Source organism: Eucyclogobius newberryi, unplaced genomic scaffold, assembly GCF_026437365.1.
Source record: "Eucyclogobius newberryi isolate DKJ021-1_F unplaced genomic scaffold, fEucNew1.0.hap1 SCAF_22, whole genome shotgun sequence".
Classification (NCBI taxonomy): domain Eukaryota; kingdom Metazoa; phylum Chordata; class Actinopteri; order Gobiiformes; family Gobiidae; genus Eucyclogobius; species Eucyclogobius newberryi.
Window position 1 is genome coordinate 1,524,834 of NW_027315857.1, and position 23,117 is coordinate 1,547,950.

The 23,117-nt window shown below is 49.6% G+C and overlaps 1 protein-coding gene across 2 annotated transcripts in view; it reads left to right on the plus strand.

Moving 5' to 3' along the window:
* Nucleotides 1-290: 290 nt before the first annotated feature.
* The window catches only part of nlgn2a (neuroligin 2a), a 256,908-nt gene continuing 234,081 nt past the window's right edge, over nucleotides 291-23,117 (plus strand). For both annotated transcript variants that reach the window (XM_072459098.1, XM_072459099.1), the window contains exon 1: nucleotides 291-970. In XM_072459098.1, coding sequence (XP_072315199.1) covers nucleotides 478-970 — 493 coding nt within the window. In that variant the 5' untranslated portion in view covers nucleotides 291-477. The remainder of the gene's footprint in view (nucleotides 971-23,117) is intronic.

The window sequence follows — 23,117 nt, forward strand, 5'->3', positions numbered from 1 at the left end:
CACTCGCCCTCCACTCCTCCTCCACTCGCCCTCCACTCCTCCTCCACTCGCCCTCCACTCCTCCTCCACTCGTCCTCCACTCGTCCTCCACTCGCCCTCCACTCGCCCTCCACTCGCCCTCCACTCGCCCTCCACTCCTCCTCCACTCGCCCTCCACTCCTCCTCCACTCCTCCTCCACTCGCCCTCCACTCCTCCTCCACTCCTCCTCCACTCGTTCCCCACTGTTATCGTGTTATAGAATACACTGAACAGAGCTCTAATCTCTCCTCCCTCTCTCTCTTTGCAGCCGATGCTACTTCGGCGGCAACAACAGGAATGGAACGCAACAGAGGAACTGCTGGCATCACTTTGATTTGAAAAGTATTTTAAGATATTTTTCAATCTTTTGTTTTACAAGCCCAAACCTTTTCTTCAACCTCTGGATTATCTTGTCAAAACATCTCCACCATTTGGAATCGACCAAACCTAAACCCAACATGTGCTCGCTACACTGCCCCGTGAGTAAGCAAAGTAGGCGGACCTCACAAACAAGGACACACCCCCTGTCGTTAATAACAAACCACTGCCTTTTTGCTTTGGGCGCCGCCCTGCTGTTTAATCTGGCTGGCGGTCAGAAGTCAGACCCGTCCAAGCACCCCATCGTCACCACCAATTATGGCAAAATCCGCGGCATCAAGAAGGACCTCAACAACGAAATCCTGGGCCCTGTGGAGCAATACCTAGGGGTCCCTTATGCCACGGCACCCATAGGCGACAGGCGTTTCCAACCCCCAGAGGCACCGGGGTCTTGGCAGGAGATACGGAACACTACCCAGTTTGCGCCTGTGTGCCCGCAGAACGTCCACGGAGTGCTGCCCGAGATCATGCTGCCCGTCTGGTTCACCGATAACCTGGACGTGGCAGCGAGCTACATTCAGAACCAGAGTGAAGATTGTCTGTATCTAAACGTCTACGTGCCAACGGAGGATGGTAAGTACAATCCAGAGAGTTTGAAATGTTAGTAACACCTTATAATAAGTACACTTTAACTAGTCTTAATCAAGCATGCACAAAGACTTATCTCAGATTGAACAACTCGTTTAATCAGACTTCAATACTTCAAATGTTGTAACTAATAGGCTAACCCCAACTAAAAACATGTAGACACATGGATATTTGTACTAAATGTAATACAGTCATTATAAAGGACAGTGAGTGTCAGGGACAAGTCTGAAATAACACTTGTCTAAAAGTCTTTACGCTCCTCCAGTCATCATCATTTCCCCCCCTTTTTCCTCTGCCCATCGTACTTTTCCTCTCCTTTCCCTCTGTTCATCCTCCTTTTACACTGTTCATCCTCCTTTCCCATCGTTCATCCTCCTTTCCCACCGTTCATCCTCCTTTCCCACCGTTGATCCTCCTTTCCCACCGTTGATCCTCCTTTCCCACCGTTGATCCTCCTTTCCCACTGTTCATCCTCCTTTCCCATCGTTCATCCTCCTTTTACACTGTTCATCCTCCTTTCCCACCGTTCATCCTCCTTTCCCACCGTTCATCCTCCTTTCCCACCGTTGATCCTCCTTTCCCACTGTTCATCCTCCTTTCCCATCGTTCATCCTCCTTTCCCACCGTTCATCCTCCTTTCCCACCGTTCATCCTCCTTTCCCACCGTTCATCCTCCTTTTCCACAGTTCAGCCTTCTTTTCCTGTCATTTACCTTCACTCCTCCTCCTTTTCCACTTCTTTGCCTCCTTCACTCCTCTCCGTTTTTAATTCTTCTCGATATCCCACATGTGCAATCAAAGGTCAACGAGACGTTTTTAATCAAACATTCCTAAACTTCAGTTTACACGAGAACTGCTGAATATGTCCAAGAGAAATTAGAGCAAAACTTTAATCCTGCAGCAAACGACGCTGTGTTCGACATTTGCCCCGCTGTCCGACAGAAACAATATGAGCTAATGAACCTGCGGCGTAAACGTGAACATGCAGCGTAAACGTGATCATGCAGCGTAAACGTGAACATGCGGCGTAAACGTGAACATGCGGCGTAAACGTGAACATGCGGCGTAAACGTGAACATGCGGCGTAAACGTGAACACTTGGCGTAAACGTAAACATGCGGTGTAAACGTGAACGTGCGGCGTAAACGTGAACATGCGGCGTAAACGTGAACACTTGGCGTAAACGTAAACATGCGGTGTAAACGTGAACGTGCGGCGTAAACGTGAACATGCGGCGTAAACGTGAACATGCGGCGTAAACGTGAACGTGCGGCGTAAACTTTAACATGCGGCGTAAACGTGAACATGCGGCGTAAACGTGAACATGCGGCGTAAACGTGAACCTGCGGCGTAAACGTGAACATGCGGCGTAAACGTGAACACTTGGCGTAAACGTAAACATGCGGTGTAAACGTGAACGTGCGGCGTAAACGTGAACATGCGGCGTAAACGTGAACACTTGGCGTAAACGTAAACATGCGGTGTAAACGTGAACGTGCGGCGTAAACGTGAACATGCGGCGTAAACGTGAACATGCGGCGTAAACGTGAACGTGCGGCGTAAACTTTAACATGCGGCGTAAACGTGAACATGCGGCGTAAACGTGAACATGCGGCGTAAACGTTAACATGAGGTGTAAACGTGAACATGCGGTGTAAACGTGAACATGCGGCGTAAACGTGAACATGCGGCGTAAACGTGAACCTGCGGCGTAAACGTGAACATGCGGCGTAAACGTGAACATGCGGCGTAAACGTGAACGTGCGGCGTAAACTTTAACATGCGGCGTAAACGTGAACATGCGGCGTAAACGTGAACATGCGGCGTAAACGTTAACATGAGGTGTAAACGTGAACATGCGGCGTAAACGTGAACATGCGGCGTAAACGTGAACATGCGGCGTAAACGTGAACATGTCGTGTAAACGTGAACATGCGGTGTAAACGTGAACATGCGGAGTAAACGTGAACACGCGGCGTAAACGTGATCATGTGGCGTAAACGTGAACATGTGGTGTAAACGTGATCATGTGGCGTGAACGTGAACACGTGGCGTAAACGTGATCATGTGGCGTGAACGTGAACATGTGGCATAAACGTGAGCATGCGGCGTGAACATGTGGCATAAACGTGAACATGCGGCTAAACGTGAACATGTGGCATAAACGTGAACATGCAGCGTTTACGTGAACATGATGTGTAAACATGAACATGCGGTGTAAACGTGAACATGCGGCGTAAACGTGAACATGTGGCGTAAACGTGATCATGAGGCGTAAACGTGAACATGCGGCTAAACGTGAACACGCGGCGTAAACGTAAACACGCAGCGTAAACGTGAACATGCGGCGTAAACGTGAACACTTGGCATAAACGTGAACATGCGGCGTAAACGTGAACACTTGGCGTAAACGTGAACATGCGGCGTAAACGTAAACACGCAGCGTAAACGTGAACATGCGGCGTAAACGTGAACATGCGGCGTAAACGTGAACATGCGGCGTAAACGTGAACATGCGGCGTAAACGTGAACATGTGGCGTAACGGGATCATGTGGCGTAAACGTGAACATGTGGCGTAAACGTGATCATGTGGCGTAAACGTGAACATGCGGCTAAACGTGAACACTTGGCGTAAACGTGAATACGCGGCGTAAACGTGAATACGCGGCGTAAACGTGACCATGTGGCGTAAACGTGAACATGCAGCGTTTACGTGAACATGAGGTGTAAACATGAACATGCGGTGTAAACATGAACATGCGGTGTAAACATGAACATGCGGCGTAAACGTGAACATGCGGCGTAAACGTGAACATGCGGCGTAAACATGAACATGTGGCGTAACGGGATCATGTGGCGTAAACGTGAACATGCGGCGTAAACATGAACATGTGGCGTAACGGGATCATGTGGCGTAAACGTGAACATGCGGCTAAACGTGAACACTTGGCGTAAACGTGAATACGCGGCGTAAACGTGAATACGCGGCGTAAACGTGACCATGTGGCGTAAACGTGAACATGCAGCGTTTACGTGAACATGAGGTGTAAACATGAACATGCGGTGTAAACGTGAACATGCGGCGTGAACGTGAACACTTGGCATAAACGTGAACATGCGGCGTAAACGCGAACACTTGGCGTAAACGTGAACACGCGGCGTAAACGTAAACACGCGGCGTAAACGTGATCATGTGGCGTAAACGTGAACATGCGGCGTAAACGTGAACATGCGGCGTAAACGTGAACATGCGGCGTAAACGTGAACATGTGGCGTAACGGGATCATGTGGCGTAAACGTGAACATGTGGCGTAAACGTGATCATGTGGCGTAAACGTGAACATGCGGCTAAACGTGAACACTTGGCGTAAACGTGAATACGCGGCGTAAACGTGAATACGCGGCGTAAACGTGACCATGTGGCGTAAACGTGAACATGCAGCGTTTACGTGAACATGAGGTGTAAACATGAACATGTGGTGTAAACATGAACATGCGGTGTAAACGTGAACATGCGGCGTAAACGTGAACATGCGGCGTTAACGTGAACATGCGGCGTAAACATGAACATGTGGCGTAACGGGATCATGTGGCGTAAACGTGAACATGTGGCGTAAACGTGATCATGTGGCGTAAACGTGAACATGCGGCTAAACGTGAACACTTGGCGTAAACGTGAATACGCGGCGTAAACGTGAATACGCGGCGTAAACGTGACCATGTGGCGTAAACGTGAACATGCAGCGTTTACGTGAACATGAGGTGTAAACATGAACATGCGGAGTAAACGTGAACGTGCGGCGTGAACGTGAACATGCGGCGTAAACGCGAACACTTGGCGTAAACGTGAACATGCGGCGTAAACGTAAACACGCGGCGTAAACGTGAACATGCGGCGTAAACGTGAACATGCGGCGTAAACGTGAACATGCGGCGTAAACGTGAACATGCGGCGTAAACGTGAACATGTGGCGTAACGGGATCATGTGGCGTAAACGTTAACACTTGGCGTAAACGTGAACACTTGGCGTAAACGTGAATATGCGGCGTAAACGTGAATACGCGGCGTAAACGTGACCATGTGGCGTACACGTGAACATGCAGCGTTTACGTGAACATGAGGTGTAAACATGAACATGCGGTGTAAACATGAACATGCGGTGTAAACGTGAACATGCGGCGTAAACGTGAACATGCGGCGTAAACGTGAACATGTGGCATAAACGTGATCATGAGGCGTAAACGTGATCATGAGGCGTAAACGTGAACACGCGGCGTAAACATAAACACGTGGCGTAAACGTGAACACGTGGCGTAAACGTGAATATGTGGCGTAAACGTGAACATGTGGCGTAAACGTAAACACGTGGCGTAAACGTGATCATGTGGCGTAAACGTGATCATGTGGCATAAACGTGAACATGCTCCGTAAACGTGAACACTTGGCGTAAACGTGAACATGCGGTGTAAACGTGAACATGCGGCGTAAACGTGAAAATGTGGCGTAAACGTGAGCATGCGGCGTATACGTGAACATGGGGCGTAAACGTTAACATGGGGCGTAAACGTGAACATGCGGCGTGAACATGCGGCGTAAACGTGAACATATGGCGGAAACGTGAACATGTGGCGTAAATGTGAACACTTGGCGTAAACGTGAACACGTGGCGTAAACGTGATCATGTGGCGTAAACCTGAACATGCGGCGTAAACGTGAACATGCGGCGTAAACGTGAACACGCGGCGTAAACGTGAACATGCGGCATAAACGTGAACATGCGGCGTAAACGTGAACACTTGGCGTAAACGTGAACATGCGGTGTAAACGTGAACATGCGGCGTAAACGTGAGCATGCGGCGTATACGTGAACATGTGGCGTAACGGGATCATGTGGCGTAAACGTGAACATGTGGCGTAAACGTGATCATGTGGCGTAAACGTGAACATGCGGCTAAACGTGAACACTTGGCGTAAACGTGAATACGCGGCGTAAACGTGAATACGCGGCGTAAACGTGACCATGTGGCGTAAACGTGAACATGCAGCGTTTACGTGAACATGAGGTGTAAACATGAACATGCGGTGTAAACGTGAACATGCGGCGTAAACGTGAACATGTGGCGTAAACGTGATCATGAGGCGTAAACGTGAACATGCGGCTAAACGTGAACACGCGGCGTAAACGTAAACACGCAGCGTAAACGTGAACATGCGGCGTAAACGTGAACACTTGGCATAAACGTGAACATGCGGCGTAAACGTGAACACTTGGCGTAAACGTGAACATGCGGCGTAAACGTAAACACGCAGCGTAAACGTGAACATGCGGCGTAAACGTGAACATGCGGCGTAAACGTGAACATGCGGCGTAAACGTGAACATGCGGCGTAAACGTGAACATGTGGCGTAACGGGATCATGTGGCGTAAACGTGAACATGTGGCGTAAACGTGATCATGTGGCGTAAACGTGAACATGCGGCTAAACGTGAACACTTGGCGTAAACGTGAATACGCGGCGTAAACGTGAATACGCGGCGTAAACGTGACCATGTGGCGTAAACGTGAACATGCAGCGTTTACGTGAACATGAGGTGTAAACATGAACATGCGGTGTAAACATGAACATGCGGTGTAAACATGAACATGCGGTGTAAACATGAACATGCGGCGTAAACGTGAACATGCGGCGTAAACATGAACATGTGGCGTAACGGGATCATGTGGCGTAAACGTGAACATGCGGCTAAACGTGAACACTTGGCGTAAACTTGAATACGCGGCGTAAACGTGAATACGCGGCGTAAACGTGACCATGTGGCGTAAACGTGAACATGCAGCGTTTACGTGAACATGAGGTGTAAACATGAACATGCGGTGTAAACATGAACATGCGGCGTGAACGTGAACACTTGGCATAAACGTGAACATGCGGCGTAAACGCGAACACTTGGCGTAAACGTGAACACGCGGCGTAAACGTAAACACGCGGCGTAAACGTGATCATGTGGCGTAAACGTGAACATGCGGCGTAAACGTGAACATGCGGCGTAACGGGATCATGTGGCGTAAACGTGAACATGTGGCGTAAACGTGATCATGTGGCGTAAACGTGAACATGCGGCTAAACGTGAACACTTGGCGTAAACGTGAATACGCGGCGTAAACGTGAATACGCGGCGTAAACGTGACCATGTGGCGTAAACGTGAACATGCAGCGTTTACGTGAACATGAGGTGTAAACATGAACATGTGGTGTAAACATGAACATGCGGCGTAAACGTGAACATGCGGCGTAAACGTGAACATGCGGCGTAAACGTGAACATGCGGCGTAAACATGAACATGTGGCGTAACGGGATCATGTGGCGTAAACGTGAACATGTGGCGTAAACGTGATCATGTGGCGTAAACGTGAACATGCGGCTAAACGTGAACACTTGGCGTAAACGTGAATACGCGGCGTAAACGTGAATACGCGGCGTAAACGTGACCATGTGGCGTAAACGTGAACATGCAGCGTTTACGTGAACATGAGGTGTAAACATGAACATGCGGAGTAAACGTGAACGTGCGGCGTGAACGTGAACATGCGGCGTAAACGCGAACACTTGGCGTAAACGTGAACATGCGGCGTAAACGTAAACACGCGGCGTAAACGTGAACATGCGGCGTAAACGTGAACACTTGGCGTAAACGTGAACACTTGGCGTAAACGTGAATATGCGGCGTAAACGTGAATACGCGGCGTAAACGTGAACATGCAGCGTTTACGTGAACATGAGGTGTAAACATGAACATGCGGTGTAAACATGAACATGCGGTGTAAACGTGAACATGCGGCGTAAACGTGAACATGCGGCGTAAACGTGAACATGTGGCATAAACGTGATCATGAGGCGTAAACGTGATCATGAGGCGTAAACGTGAACACGCGGCGTAAACATAAACACGTGGCGTAAACGTGAACACGTGGCGTAAACGTGAATATGTGGCGTAAACGTGAACATGTGGCGTAAACGTAAACACGTGGCGTAAACGTGATCATGTGGCGTAAACGTGATCATGTGGCATAAACGTGAACATGCTCCGTAAACGTGAACACTTGGCGTAAACGTGAACATGCGGTGTAAACGTGAACATGCGGCGTAAACGTGAAAATGTGGCGTAAACGTGAGCATGCGGCGTATACGTGAACATGGGGCGTAAACGTTAACATGGGGCGTAAACGTGAACATGCGGCGTGAACATGCGGCGTAAACGTGAACATATGGCGGAAACGTGAACATGTGGCGTAAATGTGAACACTTGGCGTAAACGTGAACACGTGGCGTAAACGTGATCATGTGGCGTAAACCTGAACATGCGGCGTAAACGTGAACATGCGGCGTAAACGTGAACACGCGGCGTAAACGTGAACATGCGGCATAAACGTGAACATGCGGCGTAAACGTGAACACTTGGCGTAAACGTGAACATGCGGTGTAAACGTGAACATGCGGCGTAAACGTGAGCATGCGGCGTATACGTGAACATGTGGCGTAACGGGATCATGTGGCGTAAACGTGAACATGTGGCGTAAACGTGATCATGTGGCGTAAACGTGAACATGCGGCTAAACGTGAACACTTGGCGTAAACGTGAATACGCGGCGTAAACGTGAATACGCGCCGTAAACGTGACCATGTGGCGTAAACGTGAACATGCAGCGTTTACGTGAACATGAGGTGTAAACATGAACATGCGGTGTAAACGTGAACATGCGGCGTAAACGTGAACATGTGGCGTAAACGTGATCATGAGGCGTAAACGTGAACATGCGGCTAAACGTGAACACGCGGCGTAAACGTAAACACGCAGCGTAAACGTGAACATGCGGCGTAAACGTGAACACTTGGCATAAACGTGAACATGCGGCGTAAACGTGAACACTTGGCGTAAACGTGAACATGCGGCGTAAACGTAAACACGCAGCGTAAACGTGAACATGCGGCGTAAACGTGAACATGCGGCGTAAACGTGAACATGCGGCGTAAACGTGAACATGCGGCGTAAACGTGAACATGTGGCGTAACGGGATCATGTGGCGTAAACGTGAACATGTGGCGTAAACGTGATCATGTGGCGTAAACGTGAACATGCGGCTAAACGTGAACACTTGGCGTAAACGTGAATACGCGGCGTAAACGTGAATACGCGGCGTAAACGTGACCATGTGGCGTAAACGTGAACATGCAGCGTTTACGTGAACATGAGGTGTAAACATGAACATGCGGTGTAAACATGAACATGCGGTGTAAACATGAACATGCGGCGTAAACGTGAACATGCGGCGTAAACGTGAACATGCGGCGTAAACATGAACATGTGGCGTAACGGGATCATGTGGCGTAAACGTGAACATGCGGCTAAACGTGAACACTTGGCGTAAACGTGAATACGCGGCGTAAACGTGAATACGCGGCGTAAACGTGACCATGTGGCGTAAACGTGAACATGCAGCGTTTACGTGAACATGAGGTGTAAACATGAACATGCGGTGTAAACGTGAACATGCGGCGTGAACGTGAACACTTGGCATAAACGTGAACATGCGGCGTAAACGCGAACACTTGGCGTAAACGTGAACACGCGGCGTAAACGTAAACACGCGGCGTAAACGTGATCATGTGGCGTAAACGTGAACATGCGGCGTAAACGTGAACATGCGGCGTAACGGGATCATGTGGCGTAAACGTGAACATGTGGCGTAAACGTGATCATGTGGCGTAAACGTGAACATGCGGCTAAACGTGAACACTTGGCGTAAACGTGAATACGCGGCGTAAACGTGAATACGCGGCGTAAACGTGACCATGTGGCGTAAACGTGAACATGCAGCGTTTACATGAACATGAGGTGTAAACATGAACATGTGGTGTAAACATGAACATGCGGCGTAAACGTGAACATGCGGCGTAAACGTGAACATGCGGCGTAAACGTGAACATGCGGCGTAAACATGAACATGTGGCGTAACGGGATCATGTGGCGTAAACGTGAACATGTGGCGTAAACGTGATCATGTGGCGTAAACGTGAACATGCGGCTAAACGTGAACACTTGGCGTAAACGTGAATACGCGGCGTAAACGTGAATACGCGGCGTAAACGTGACCATGTGGCGTAAACGTGAACATGCAGCGTTTACGTGAACATGAGGTGTAAACATGAACATGCGGAGTAAACGTGAACGTGCGGCGTGAACGTGAACATGCGGCGTAAACGCGAACACTTGGCGTAAACGTGAACATGCGGCGTAAACGTAAACACGCGGCGTAAACGTGAACATGCGGCGTAAACGTGAACATGCGGCGTAAACGTGAACATGCGGCGTAAACGTGAACATGCGGCGTAAACGTGAACATGTGGCGTAACGGGATCATGTGGCGTAAACGTTAACACTTGGCGTAAACGTGAACACTTGGCGTAAACGTGAATATGCGGCGTAAACGTGAATACGCGGCGTAAACGTGACCATGTGGCGTACACGTGAACATGCAGCGTTTACGTGAACATGAGGTGTAAACATGAACATGCGGTGTAAACATGAACATGCGGTGTAAACGTGAACATGCGGCGTAAACGTGAACATGCGGCGTAAACGTGAACATGTGGCGTAAACGTGATCATGAGGCGTAAACGTGATCATGAGGCGTAAACGTGAACACGCGGCGTAAACATAAACACGTGGCGTAAACGTGAACATGGGGCGTAAATGTGAACACGTGGCGTAAACGTGAATATGTGGCGTAAACGTGAACATGTGGCGTAAACGTAAACACGTGGCGTAAACGTGATCATGTGGCGTAAACGTGATCATGTGGCATAAACGTGAACATGCTCCGTAAACGTGAACACTTGGCGTAAACGTGAACATGCGGTGTAAACGTGAACATGCGGCGTAAACGTGAAAATGTGGCGTAAACGTGAGCATGCGGCGTATACGTGAACATGGGGCGTAAACGTTAACATGGGGCGTAAACGTGAACATGCGGCGTGAACATGCGGCGTAAACGTGAACATATGGCGGAAACGTGAACATGTGGCGTAAATGTGAACACTTGGCGTAAACGTGAACACGTGGCGTAAACGTGATCATGTGGCGTAAACCTGAACATGCGGCGTAAACGTGAACATGCGGCGTAAACGTGAACACGCGGTGTAAACGTGAACATGCGGCATAAACGTGAACATGCGGCGTAAACGTGAACACTTGGCGTAAACGTGAACATGCGGTGTAAACGTGAACATGCGGCGTAAACGTGAGCATGCGGCGTATACGTGAACATGTGGCGTAACGGGATCATGTGGCGTAAACGTGAACATGTGGCGTAAACGTGATCATGTGGCGTAAACGTGAACATGCGGCTAAACGTGAACACTTGGCGTAAACGTGAATACGCGGCGTAAACGTGAATACGCGGCGTAAACGTGACCATGTGGCGTAAACGTGAACATGCAGCGTTTACGTGAACATGAGGTGTAAACATGAACATGCGGAGTAAACGTGAACGTGCGGCGTGAACGTGAACATGCGGCGTAAACGCGAACACTTGGCGTAAACGTGAACATGCGGCGTAAACGTAAACACGCGGCGTAAACGTGAACATGCGGCGTAAACGTGAACATGCGGCGTAAACGTGAACATGCGGCGTAAACGTGAACATGTGGCGTAACGGGATCATGTGGCGTAAACGTTAACACTTGGCGTAAACGTGAACACTTGGCGTAAACGTGAATATGCGGCGTAAACGTGAATACGCGGCGTAAACGTGACCATGTGGCGTACACGTGAACATGCAGCGTTTACGTGAACATGAGGTGTAAACATGAACATGCGGTGTAAACATGAACATGCGGTGTAAACGTGAACACGCGGCGTAAACATAAACACGTGGCGTAAACGTGAACATGGGGCGTAAACGTGAACATGTGGCGTAAACGTAAACACGTGGCGTAAACGTGATCATGTGGCGTAAACGTGATCATGTGGCATAAACGTGAACATGCTCCGTAAACGTGAACACTTGGCGTAAACGTGAACATGCGGTGTAAACGTGAACATGCGGCGTAAACGTGAAAATGTGGCGTAAACGTGAGCATGCGGCGTATACGTGAACATGGGGCGTAAACGTTAACATGGGGCGTAAACGTGAACATGCGGCGTGAACATGCGGCGTAAACGTGAACATATGGCGGAAACGTGAACATGTGGCGTAAATGTGAACACTTGGCGTAAACGTGAACACGTGGCGTAAACGTGATCATGTGGCGTAAACCTGAACATGCGGCGTAAACGTGAACATGCGGCGTAAACGTGAACATGCGGCGTAAACGTGAACATGCGGCATAAACGTGAACATGCGGCGTAAACGTGAACACTTGGCGTAAACGTGAACATGCGGTGTAAACGTGAACATGCGGCGTAAACGTGAGCATGCGGCGTATACGTGAACATGTGGCGTAAACGTGAGCATGCGGCGTATACGTGAACATGGGGCGTAAACGTGAACACGTGGCGTAAACGTGAACACGTGGCGTAAACGTGAACACGTGGCGTAAACGTGATCATGTGGCGTAAACGTGAACATGCTCCGTAAACGTGAACACTTGGCGTAAACGTGAACATGCGGTGTAAACGTTAACATGGGGCGTAAACGTGAACATGTGGCGTGAACATGCGGCGTAAACGTGAACATATGGCGTAAACGTGAACATGTGGCGTAAATGTGAACACTTGGCGTAAACGTGAACACGTGGCGTAAACGTGATCATGTGGCGTAAACCTGAACATGCGGCGTAAACGTGAACACGCGGCGTAAACGTAAACACGCGGCGTAAACGTGAACATGCGGCGTAAACGTGAACATGCGGCGTAAACGTGAACACTTGGCATAAACGTGAACATGCGGCGTAAACGTGAACACTTGGCGTAAACGTGAACATGCAGTGTAAACGTGAACGTGCGGCGTAAACGTGAACATGCGGTGTAAACGTGAACATGCGGCGTAAACGTGAACATGCGGCGTAAACGTGAACATGCGGCGTAAACGCGAACACTTGGCGTAAACGTGAACATGCGGCGTAAACGTAAACACGCGGCGTAAACGTGAACATGCGCCGTAAACGTGAACATGCGGCGTAAACGTGAACATGCGGCGTAAACGTGAACATGTGGCGTAAACGTGATCATGTGGCGTAAACGTGAACATGCGGCTAAACGTGAACACTTGGCGTAAACGTGAATACGCGGCGTGAACGTGAATACGCGGCGTAAACGTGAATACGCGGCATAAACGTGACCATGTGGCGTAAACGTGAACATGCAGCGTTTACGTGAACATGAGGTGTAAACATGAACATGCGGTGTAAACGTGAACATGCGGTGTAAACGTGAACATGCGGCGTAAACGTGAACATGCGGCGTAAACGTGATCATGTGGCGTAAACGTGATCATGAGGCGTAAACGTGAACATGCGGCTAAACGTGAACACTTGGCGTAAACGTGAACACGTGGCGTAAACGTGATCATGAGGCGTGAACGTGAACACGCGGCGTAAACATAAACACGCGGCGTAAACGTGTACACGTGGCGTAAACGTGAACACGTGGCGTAAATGTGAACACGTGGCGTAAACGTGAATATGTGGCGTAAACGGGAACATGTGGCGTAAACGTAAACACGTGGCGTAAACGTGATCATGTAGCGTAAACGTGATCATGTGGCATAAACTTGAACATGCGGCGTAAACGTGAACATGCGGTGTAAAGGTGAACATGCGGCGTAAACGTGAACATGTGGCGTAAACGTGAGCATGCGGTGTATACGTGAACATGGGGCGTAAACGTGAACATGTGGCGTAAACGTGATCATGTGGCGTAAATGTGAACATGCTCCGTAAACGTGAACACTTGGCGTAAACGTGAACATGCGGCGTAAACGTGAACATGCGGCGTAAACGTGAACATGTGGCGTAAACGTGAGCATGCGGCGTAAACGTGAACATGGGGCGTAAACGTTAACATGGGGCGTAAACGTGAACATGCGGCGTGAACATGCGGCGTGAACATACGGCGTGAACATGCGGCGTGAACATGCGGCGTGAACATGCAGCGTGAACATGCGGCGTAAACCTGAACATGCGGCGTAAACGTGAACACGCGGCGTAAACGTAAACACGCGGCGTAAACGTGAACACGCGGCGTAAACGTGAACATGCGGCGTAAACGTGAACACTTGGCGTAAACGTGAACATGCGGTGTAAACGTGAACGTGCGGCGTAAACGTGAACATGCGGTGTAAACGTGAACATGCGGCGTAAACGTGAACATGCGGCGTAAACGTGAACATGCGGCGTAAACGTGAACACTTGGCGTAAACGTGAACATGCGGCGTAAACGTAAACACGCGGCGTAAACGTGAACATGCGGCGTAAACGTGAACATGCGGCGTAAACGTGAACATGCGGCGTAAACGTGAACATGTGGCGTAACGGGATCATGTGGCGTAAACGTGAACATGTGGCGTAAACGTGATCATGTGGCGTAAACGTGAACATGCGGCTAAACGTGAACACTTGGCGTAAACGTGAATACGCGGCGTAAACGTGAATACGCGGCGTAAACGTGACCATGTGGCGTAAACGTGAACATGCAGCGTTTACGTGAACATGAGGTGTAAACATGAACATGCGGTGTAAACGTGAACATGCGGCGTGAACGTGAACACTTGGCATAAACGTGAACATGCGGCGTAAACGCGAACACTTGGCGTAAACGTGAACACGCGGCGTAAACGTAAACACGCGGCGTAAACGTGATCATGTGGCGTAAACGTGAACATGCGGCGTAAACGTGAACATGCGGCGTAACGGGATCATGTGGCGTAAACGTGAACATGTGGCGTAAACGTGATCATGTGGCGTAAACGTGAACATGCGGCTAAACGTGAACACTTGGCGTAAACGTGAATACGCGGCGTAAACGTGAATACGCGGCGTAAACGTGACCATGTGGCGTAAACGTGAACATGCAGCGTTTACATGAACATGAGGTGTAAACATGAACATGTGGTGTAAACATGAACATGCGGCGTAAACGTGAACATGCGGCGTAAACGTGAACATGCGGCGTAAACGTGAACATGCGGCGTAAACATGAACATGTGGCGTAACGGGATCATGTGGCGTAAACGTGAACATGTGGCGTAAACGTGATCATGTGGCGTAAACGTGAACATGCGGCTAAACGTGAACACTTGGCGTAAACGTGAATACGCGGCGTAAACGTGAATACGCGGCGTAAACGTGACCATGTGGCGTAAACGTGAACATGCAGCGTTTACGTGAACATGAGGTGTAAACATGAACATGCGGAGTAAACGTGAACGTGCGGCGTGAACGTGAACATGCGGCGTAAACGCGAACACTTGGCGTAAACGTGAACATGCGGCGTAAACGTAAACACGCGGCGTAAACGTGAACATGCGGCGTAAACGTGAACATGCGGCGTAAACGTGAACATGCGGCGTAAACGTGAACATGCGGCGTAAACGTGAACATGTGGCGTAACGGGATCATGTGGCGTAAACGTTAACACTTGGCGTAAACGTGAACACTTGGCGTAAACGTGAATATGCGGCGTAAACGTGAATACGCGGCGTAAACGTGACCATGTGGCGTACACGTGAACATGCAGCGTTTACGTGAACATGAGGTGTAAACATGAACATGCGGTGTAAACATGAACATGCGGTGTAAACGTGAACATGCGGCGTAAACGTGAACATGCGGCGTAAACGTGAACATGTGGCGTAAACGTGATCATGAGGCGTAAACGTGATCATGAGGCGTAAACGTGAACACGCGGCGTAAACATAAACACGTGGCGTAAACGTGAACATGGGGCGTAAATGTGAACACGTGGCGTAAACGTGAATATGTGGCGTAAACGTGAACATGTGGCGTAAACGTAAACACGTGGCGTAAACGTGATCATGTGGCGTAAACGTGATCATGTGGCATAAACGTGAACATGCTCCGTAAACGTGAACACTTGGCGTAAACGTGAACATGCGGTGTAAACGTGAACATGCGGCGTAAACGTGAAAATGTGGCGTAAACGTGAGCATGCGGCGTATACGTGAACATGGGGCGTAAACGTTAACATGGGGCGTAAACGTGAACATGCGGCGTGAACATGCGGCGTAAACGTGAACATATGGCGGAAACGTGAACATGTGGCGTAAATGTGAACACTTGGCGTAAACGTGAACACGTGGCGTAAACGTGATCATGTGGCGTAAACCTGAACATGCGGCGTAAACGTGAACATGCGGCGTAAACGTGAACACGCGGTGTAAACGTGAACATGCGGCATAAACGTGAACATGCGGCGTAAACGTGAACACTTGGCGTAAACGTGAACATGCGGTGTAAACGTGAACATGCGGCGTAAACGTGAGCATGCGGCGTATACGTGAACATGTGGCGTAACGGGATCATGTGGCGTAAACGTGAACATGTGGCGTAAACGTGATCATGTGGCGTAAACGTGAACATGCGGCTAAACGTGAACACTTGGCGTAAACGTGAATACGCGGCGTAAACGTGAATACGCGGCGTAAACGTGACCATGTGGCGTAAACGTGAACATGCAGCGTTTACGTGAACATGAGGTGTAAACATGAACATGCGGAGTAAACGTGAACGTGCGGCGTGAACGTGAACATGCGGCGTAAACGCGAACACTTGGCGTAAACGTGAACATGCGGCGTAAACGTAAACACGCGGCGTAAACGTGAACATGCGGCGTAAACGTGAACATGCGGCGTAAACGTGAACATGCGGCGTAAACGTGAACATGTGGCGTAACGGGATCATGTGGCGTAAACGTTAACACTTGGCGTAAACGTGAACACTTGGCGTAAACGTGAATATGCGGCGTAAACGTGAATACGCGGCGTAAACGTGACCATGTGGCGTACACGTGAACATGCAGCGTTTACGTGAACATGAGGTGTAAACATGAACATGCGGTGTAAACATGAACATGCGGTGTAAACGTGAACACGCGGCGTAAACATAAACACGTGGCGTAAACGTGAACATGGGGCGTAAACGTGAACATGTGGCGTAAACGTAAACACGTGGCGTAAACGTGATCATGTGGCGTAAACGTGATCATGTGGCATAAACGTGAACATGCTCCGTAAACGTGAACACTTGGCGTAAACGTGAACATGCGGTGTAAACGTGAACATGCGGCGTAAACGTGAAAATGTGGCGTAAACGTGAGCATGCGGCGTATACGTGAACATGGGGCGTAAACGTTAACATGGGGCGTAAACGTGAACATGCGGCGTGAACATGCGGCGTAAACGTGAACATATGGCGGAAACGTGAACATGTGGCGTAAATGTGAACACTTGGCGTAAACGTGAACACGTGGCGTAAACGTGATCATGTGGCGTAAACCTGAACATGCGGCGTAAACGTGAACATGCGGCGTAAACGTGAACATGCGGCGTAAACGTGAACATGCGGCATAAACGTGAACATGCGGCGTAAACGTGAACACTTGGCGTAAACGTGAACATGCGGTGTAAACGTGAACATGCGGCGTAAACGTGAGCATGCGGCGTATACGTGAACATGTGGCGTAAACGTGAGCATGCGGCGTATACGTGAACATGGGGCGTAAACGTGAACACGTGGCGTAAACGTGAACACGTGGCGTAAACGTGAACACGTGGCGTAAACGTGATCATGTGGCGTAAACGTGAACATGCTCCGTAAACGTGAACACTTGGCGTAAACGTGAACATGCGGTGTAAACGTTAACATGGGGCGTAAACGTGAACATGTGGCGTGAACATGCGGCGTAAACGTGAACATATGGCGTAAACGTGAACATGTGGCGTAAATGTGAACACTTGGCGTAAACGTGAACACGTGGCGTAAACGTGATCATGTGGCGTAAACCTGAACATGCGGCGTAAACGTGAACACGCGGCGTAAACGTAAACACGCGGCGTAAACGTGAACATGCGGCGTAAACGTGAACATGCGGCGTAAACGTGAACACTTGGCATAAACGTGAACATGCGGCGTAAACGTGAACACTTGGCGTAAACGTGAACATGCAGTGTAAACGTGAACGTGCGGCGTAAACGTGAACATGCGGTGTAAACGTGAACATGCGGCGTAAACGTGAACATGCGGCGTAAACGTGAACATGCGGCGTAAACGCGAACACTTGGCGTAAACGTGAACATGCGGCGTAAACGTAAACACGCGGCGTAAACGTGAACATGCGCCGTAAACGTGAACATGCGGCGTAAACGTGAACATGCGGCGTAAACGTGAACATGTGGCGTAAACGTGATCATGTGGCGTAAACGTGAACATGCGGCTAAACGTGAACACTTGGCGTAAACGTGAATACGCGGCGTGAACGTGAATACGCGGCGTAAACGTGAATACGCGGCATAAACGTGACCATGTGGCGTAAACGTGAACATGCAGCGTTTACGTGAACATGAGGTGTAAACATGAACATGCGGTGTAAACGTGAACATGCGGTGTAAACGTGAACATGCGGCGTAAACGTGAACATGCGGCGTAAACGTGATCATGTGGCGTAAACGTGATCATGAGGCGTAAACGTGAACATGCGGCTAAACGTGAACACTTGGCGTAAACGTGAACACGTGGCGTAAACGTGATCATGAGGCGTGAACGTGAACACGCGGCGTAAACATAAACACGCGGCGTAAACGTGTACACGTGGCGTAAACGTGAACACGTGGCGTAAATGTGAACACGTGGCGTAAACGTGAATATGTGGCGTAAACGGGAACATGTGGCGTAAACGTAAACACGTGGCGTAAACGTGATCATGTAGCGTAAACGTGATCATGTGGCATAAACTTGAACATGCGGCGTAAACGTGAACATGCGGTGTAAAGGTGAACATGCGGCGTAAACGTGAACATGTGGCGTAAACGTGAGCATGCGGTGTATACGTGAACATGGGGCGTAAACGTGAACATGTGGCGTAAACGTGATCATGTGGCGTAAATGTGAACATGCTCCGTAAACGTGAACACTTGGCGTAAACGTGAACATGCGGCGTAAACGTGAACATGCGGCGTAAACGTGAACATGTGGCGTAAACGTGAGCATGCGGCGTAAACGTGAACATGGGGCGTAAACGTTAACATGGGGCGTAAACGTGAACATGCGGCGTGAACATGCGGCGTGAACATACGGCGTGAACATGCGGCGTGAACATGCGGCGTGAACATGTGGCGTGAACATGCGGCGTAAACGTGAACATGTGGCGTAAACGTGAACATGTGGCGTAAACGTGAACATGTGGCGTAAACGTGAACATGTGGCGTAAACGTGAGCATGCGGCTTAAACGTGAACATGGGGCGTAAACGTGAACATGCGGCGTGAACATGCGGCGTGAACATGCGGCGTGAACATGCGGCGTGAACATGCGGCGTGAACATGCAGCGTGAACATGCGGCGTAAACCTGAACATGCGGCGTAAACGTGAACACGCGGCGTAAACGTAAACACGCGGCGTAAACGTGAACACGCGGCGTAAACGTGAACATGCGGCGTAAACGTGAACACTTGGCGTAAACGTGAACATGCGGTGTAAACGTGAACGTGCGGCGTAAACGTGAACATGCGGTGTAAACGTGAACATGCGGCGTAAACGTGAACATGCGGCGTAAACGTGAACATGCGGCGTAAACGTGAACACTTGGCGTAAACGTGAACATGCGGCGTAAACGTAAACACGCGGCGTAAACGTGAACATGCGGCGTAAACGTGAACATGCGGCGTAAACGTGAACATGCGGCGTAAACGTGAACATGTGGCGTAACGGGATCATGTGGCGTAAACGTGAACATGTGGCGTAAACGTGATCATGTGGCGTAAACGTGAACATGCGGCTAAACGTGAACACTTGGCGTAAACGTGAATATGCGGCGTAAACGTGAATATGCGGCGTAAACGTGACCATGTGGCGTAAACTTGAACATGCGGCGTTTACGTGAACATGAGGTGTAAACGTGAACATGCGGCTAAACGTGAACACTTGGCGTAAACGTGAACATGCGGTGTAAACGTATACATGCGGTGTAAACGTGAACATGCTGCGTAAACGTGAACATGTGGCGTAAACGTGAGCATGCGGCGTAAACGTGAACATGGGGCGTAAACGTTAACATGGGGCGTAAACGTGAACATGCGGCGTGAACATGCGGCGTAAACGTGAACATGCGGCGTAAACGTGAACATGTGGCGTAAACGTGAACATGTGGCGTAAACGTGAACATGCAGCGTTTACGTGAACATGAGGTGTAAACATGAACATGCGGCGTGAACGTTAACATGAGGTGTAAACGTGAACATGCGGCGTAAACGTGAACATGTGGCGTAACGGGATCATGTGGCGTAACGGGATCATGTGGCGTAAACGTGAACATGTGGCGTAAACGTGATCATTTGGCGTAAACGTGAACATGCGGCTAAACGTGAACACTTGGCATAAACGTGAATACGCGGCGTAAACGTGAATATGCGGCGTAAACGTGACCATGTGGCGTAAACGTGAACATGCAGCGTTTACGTGAACATGCGGTGTAAACATGAACATGCGGTGTAAACATGAACATGCGGTGTAAACATGAACATGCAGTGTAAACGTGAACATGCGGCGTAAACGTGAACACGTGGCGTAAACATAAACACGCGGCGTAAACGTGTACACGTGGCGTAAACGTGAACACGCGGCGTAAACATAAACATGCGGCGTAAACGTGTACACGCGGCGTAAACGTAAACATGCGGCGTAAACGTGAACATGTGGCGTAAACGTGATCATGCAGCGTTTACGTGAACATGAGGTGTAAACATGAACATGCGGTGTAAACATGAACATGCGGTGTAAACATGAACATGCGGTTTAAACGTGAACATGCGGCGTAAACGTGAACATGCGGCGTAAACATAAACACGCGGCGTAAACGTTTACACGTGGCGTAAATGTGAACACGTGGCGTAAACGTGATCATGAGACCTAAACGTGAACACGCGGCGTAAACATAAACACGCGGCGTAAACGTGTACACGTGGCGTAAACGTGAACATGTGGCGTAAATGTGAACACGTGGCGTAAACGTGATCATGTGGCATAAACGTGAACATGCTCCGTAAACGTGAACACTTGGCGTAAACGTGAACATGCGGTGTAAACGTGAACATGCGGCGTAAACGTGAACATGTGGCGTAAACGTGAGCATGAAGCGTATACGTGAACATGGGGCGTAAACGTGAACACGTGGCGTAAACGTGAACATGTGGCGTAAACGTGAACACGTGGCGTAAACGTGATCATGTGGCATAAACGTGAACATGCTCCGTAAACGTGAACACTTGGCGTAAACGTGAACATGCGGTGTAAACGTGAACATGCGGCGTAAACGTTAACATGAGGTGTAAACGTGAACATGCGGCGTAAACGTAAACATGCGGCGTAAACGTGATCATGTGGCGTAAACGTGAACATGCGGCTAAACGTGAACACTTGGCGTAAACGTGAACATGTGGCGTAAACGTGAACATGCGGCGTAAACGTGAACATGCGGCGTAAACGTGAACATGTGGCGTAACGGGATCATGTGGCGTAAACGTGAACATGTGCCGTAAACGTGATCATGTGGCGTAAACGTGAACATGCGGCTAAACGTGAACACTTGGCGTAAACGTGAATACGCGGCGTAAACGTGACCATGTGGCGTAAACGTGAACATGCAGCGTTTACGTGAACATGAGGTGTAAACGTGAACATGCTCCGTAAACGTGAACACTTGGCTTAAACGTGAACATGCGGTGTAAACGTGAACATGCGGCGTAAACGTGAACATGTGGCGTAAACGTGAGCATGCGGCGTAAACGTGAACATGGGGCGTAAACGTTAACATGGGGCGTAAACGTGAACATGGGGCGTGAACATGCGGCGTGAACATACGGCGTGAACATGCGGCGTGAACATGCGGCGTAAACGTAAACATGCGGCGTAAACGTGAACATGTGTCGTAAACGTGAACATGTGGCGTAAACGTGAACATTTTGCGTAAACGTGAACATGCGGTGTAAACGTGAACATGTGGCGTAAACGTGAGCATGCGGCTTAAACGTGAACATGGGGCGTAAACGTTAACATGGGGCGTAAACGTGAACATGCGGCGTGAACATGCGGCGTGAACATGCGGCGTGAACATGCGGCGTAAACGTGAACATGTGGCGTAAACGTGAACATGTGGCGTAAACGTGAACACGTGGCGTAAACGTGAACATGTGGCTTAAACGTGAACACTTGGCGTAAACGTGAACATGCGGCGTAAACGTTAACATGTGGTGTAAACGTGAACATGAGGTGTAAACGTGAACATGCGGCGTAAACGTGAACATGCGGCGTAAACGTGATCATGTGGCGTAAACGTGAACATGCGGCTAAACGTGAACACTTGGCGTAAACGTGAACATGTGGCGTAAACGTGAACACTTGGAGTAAACGTGAACATGCGGTGTAAACGTGAACGTGCGGCGTAAACGTGAACATGCGGCGTAAACGTGAACATGCGGCGTAAACGCGAACACTTGGCGTAAACGTGAACATGCGACGTAAACGTGAACATGCGGCGTACACGTGAACATGCGGCGTGAACGTTAACATGAGGTGTAAACGTGAACATGCGGCGTAAACGTGAACATGTGGCGTAACGGGATCATTTGGCGTAAACGTGAACATGCGGCTAAACGTGAACACTTGGCGTAAACGTGAATATGCGGCGTAAATGTGAATACGCGGCGTAAACGTGACCATGTGGCGTAAACGTGAACATGCAGCGTTTACGTGAACATGAGGTGTAAACATGAACATGCGGTGTAAACGTGAACATGCGGCGTAAATGTGAACACGCGGCGTAAACATAAACACGCGGCGTAAACGTGTACACGTGGCGTAAACGTGAACACGCGGCGTAAACTTAAACACGCGGCGTAAA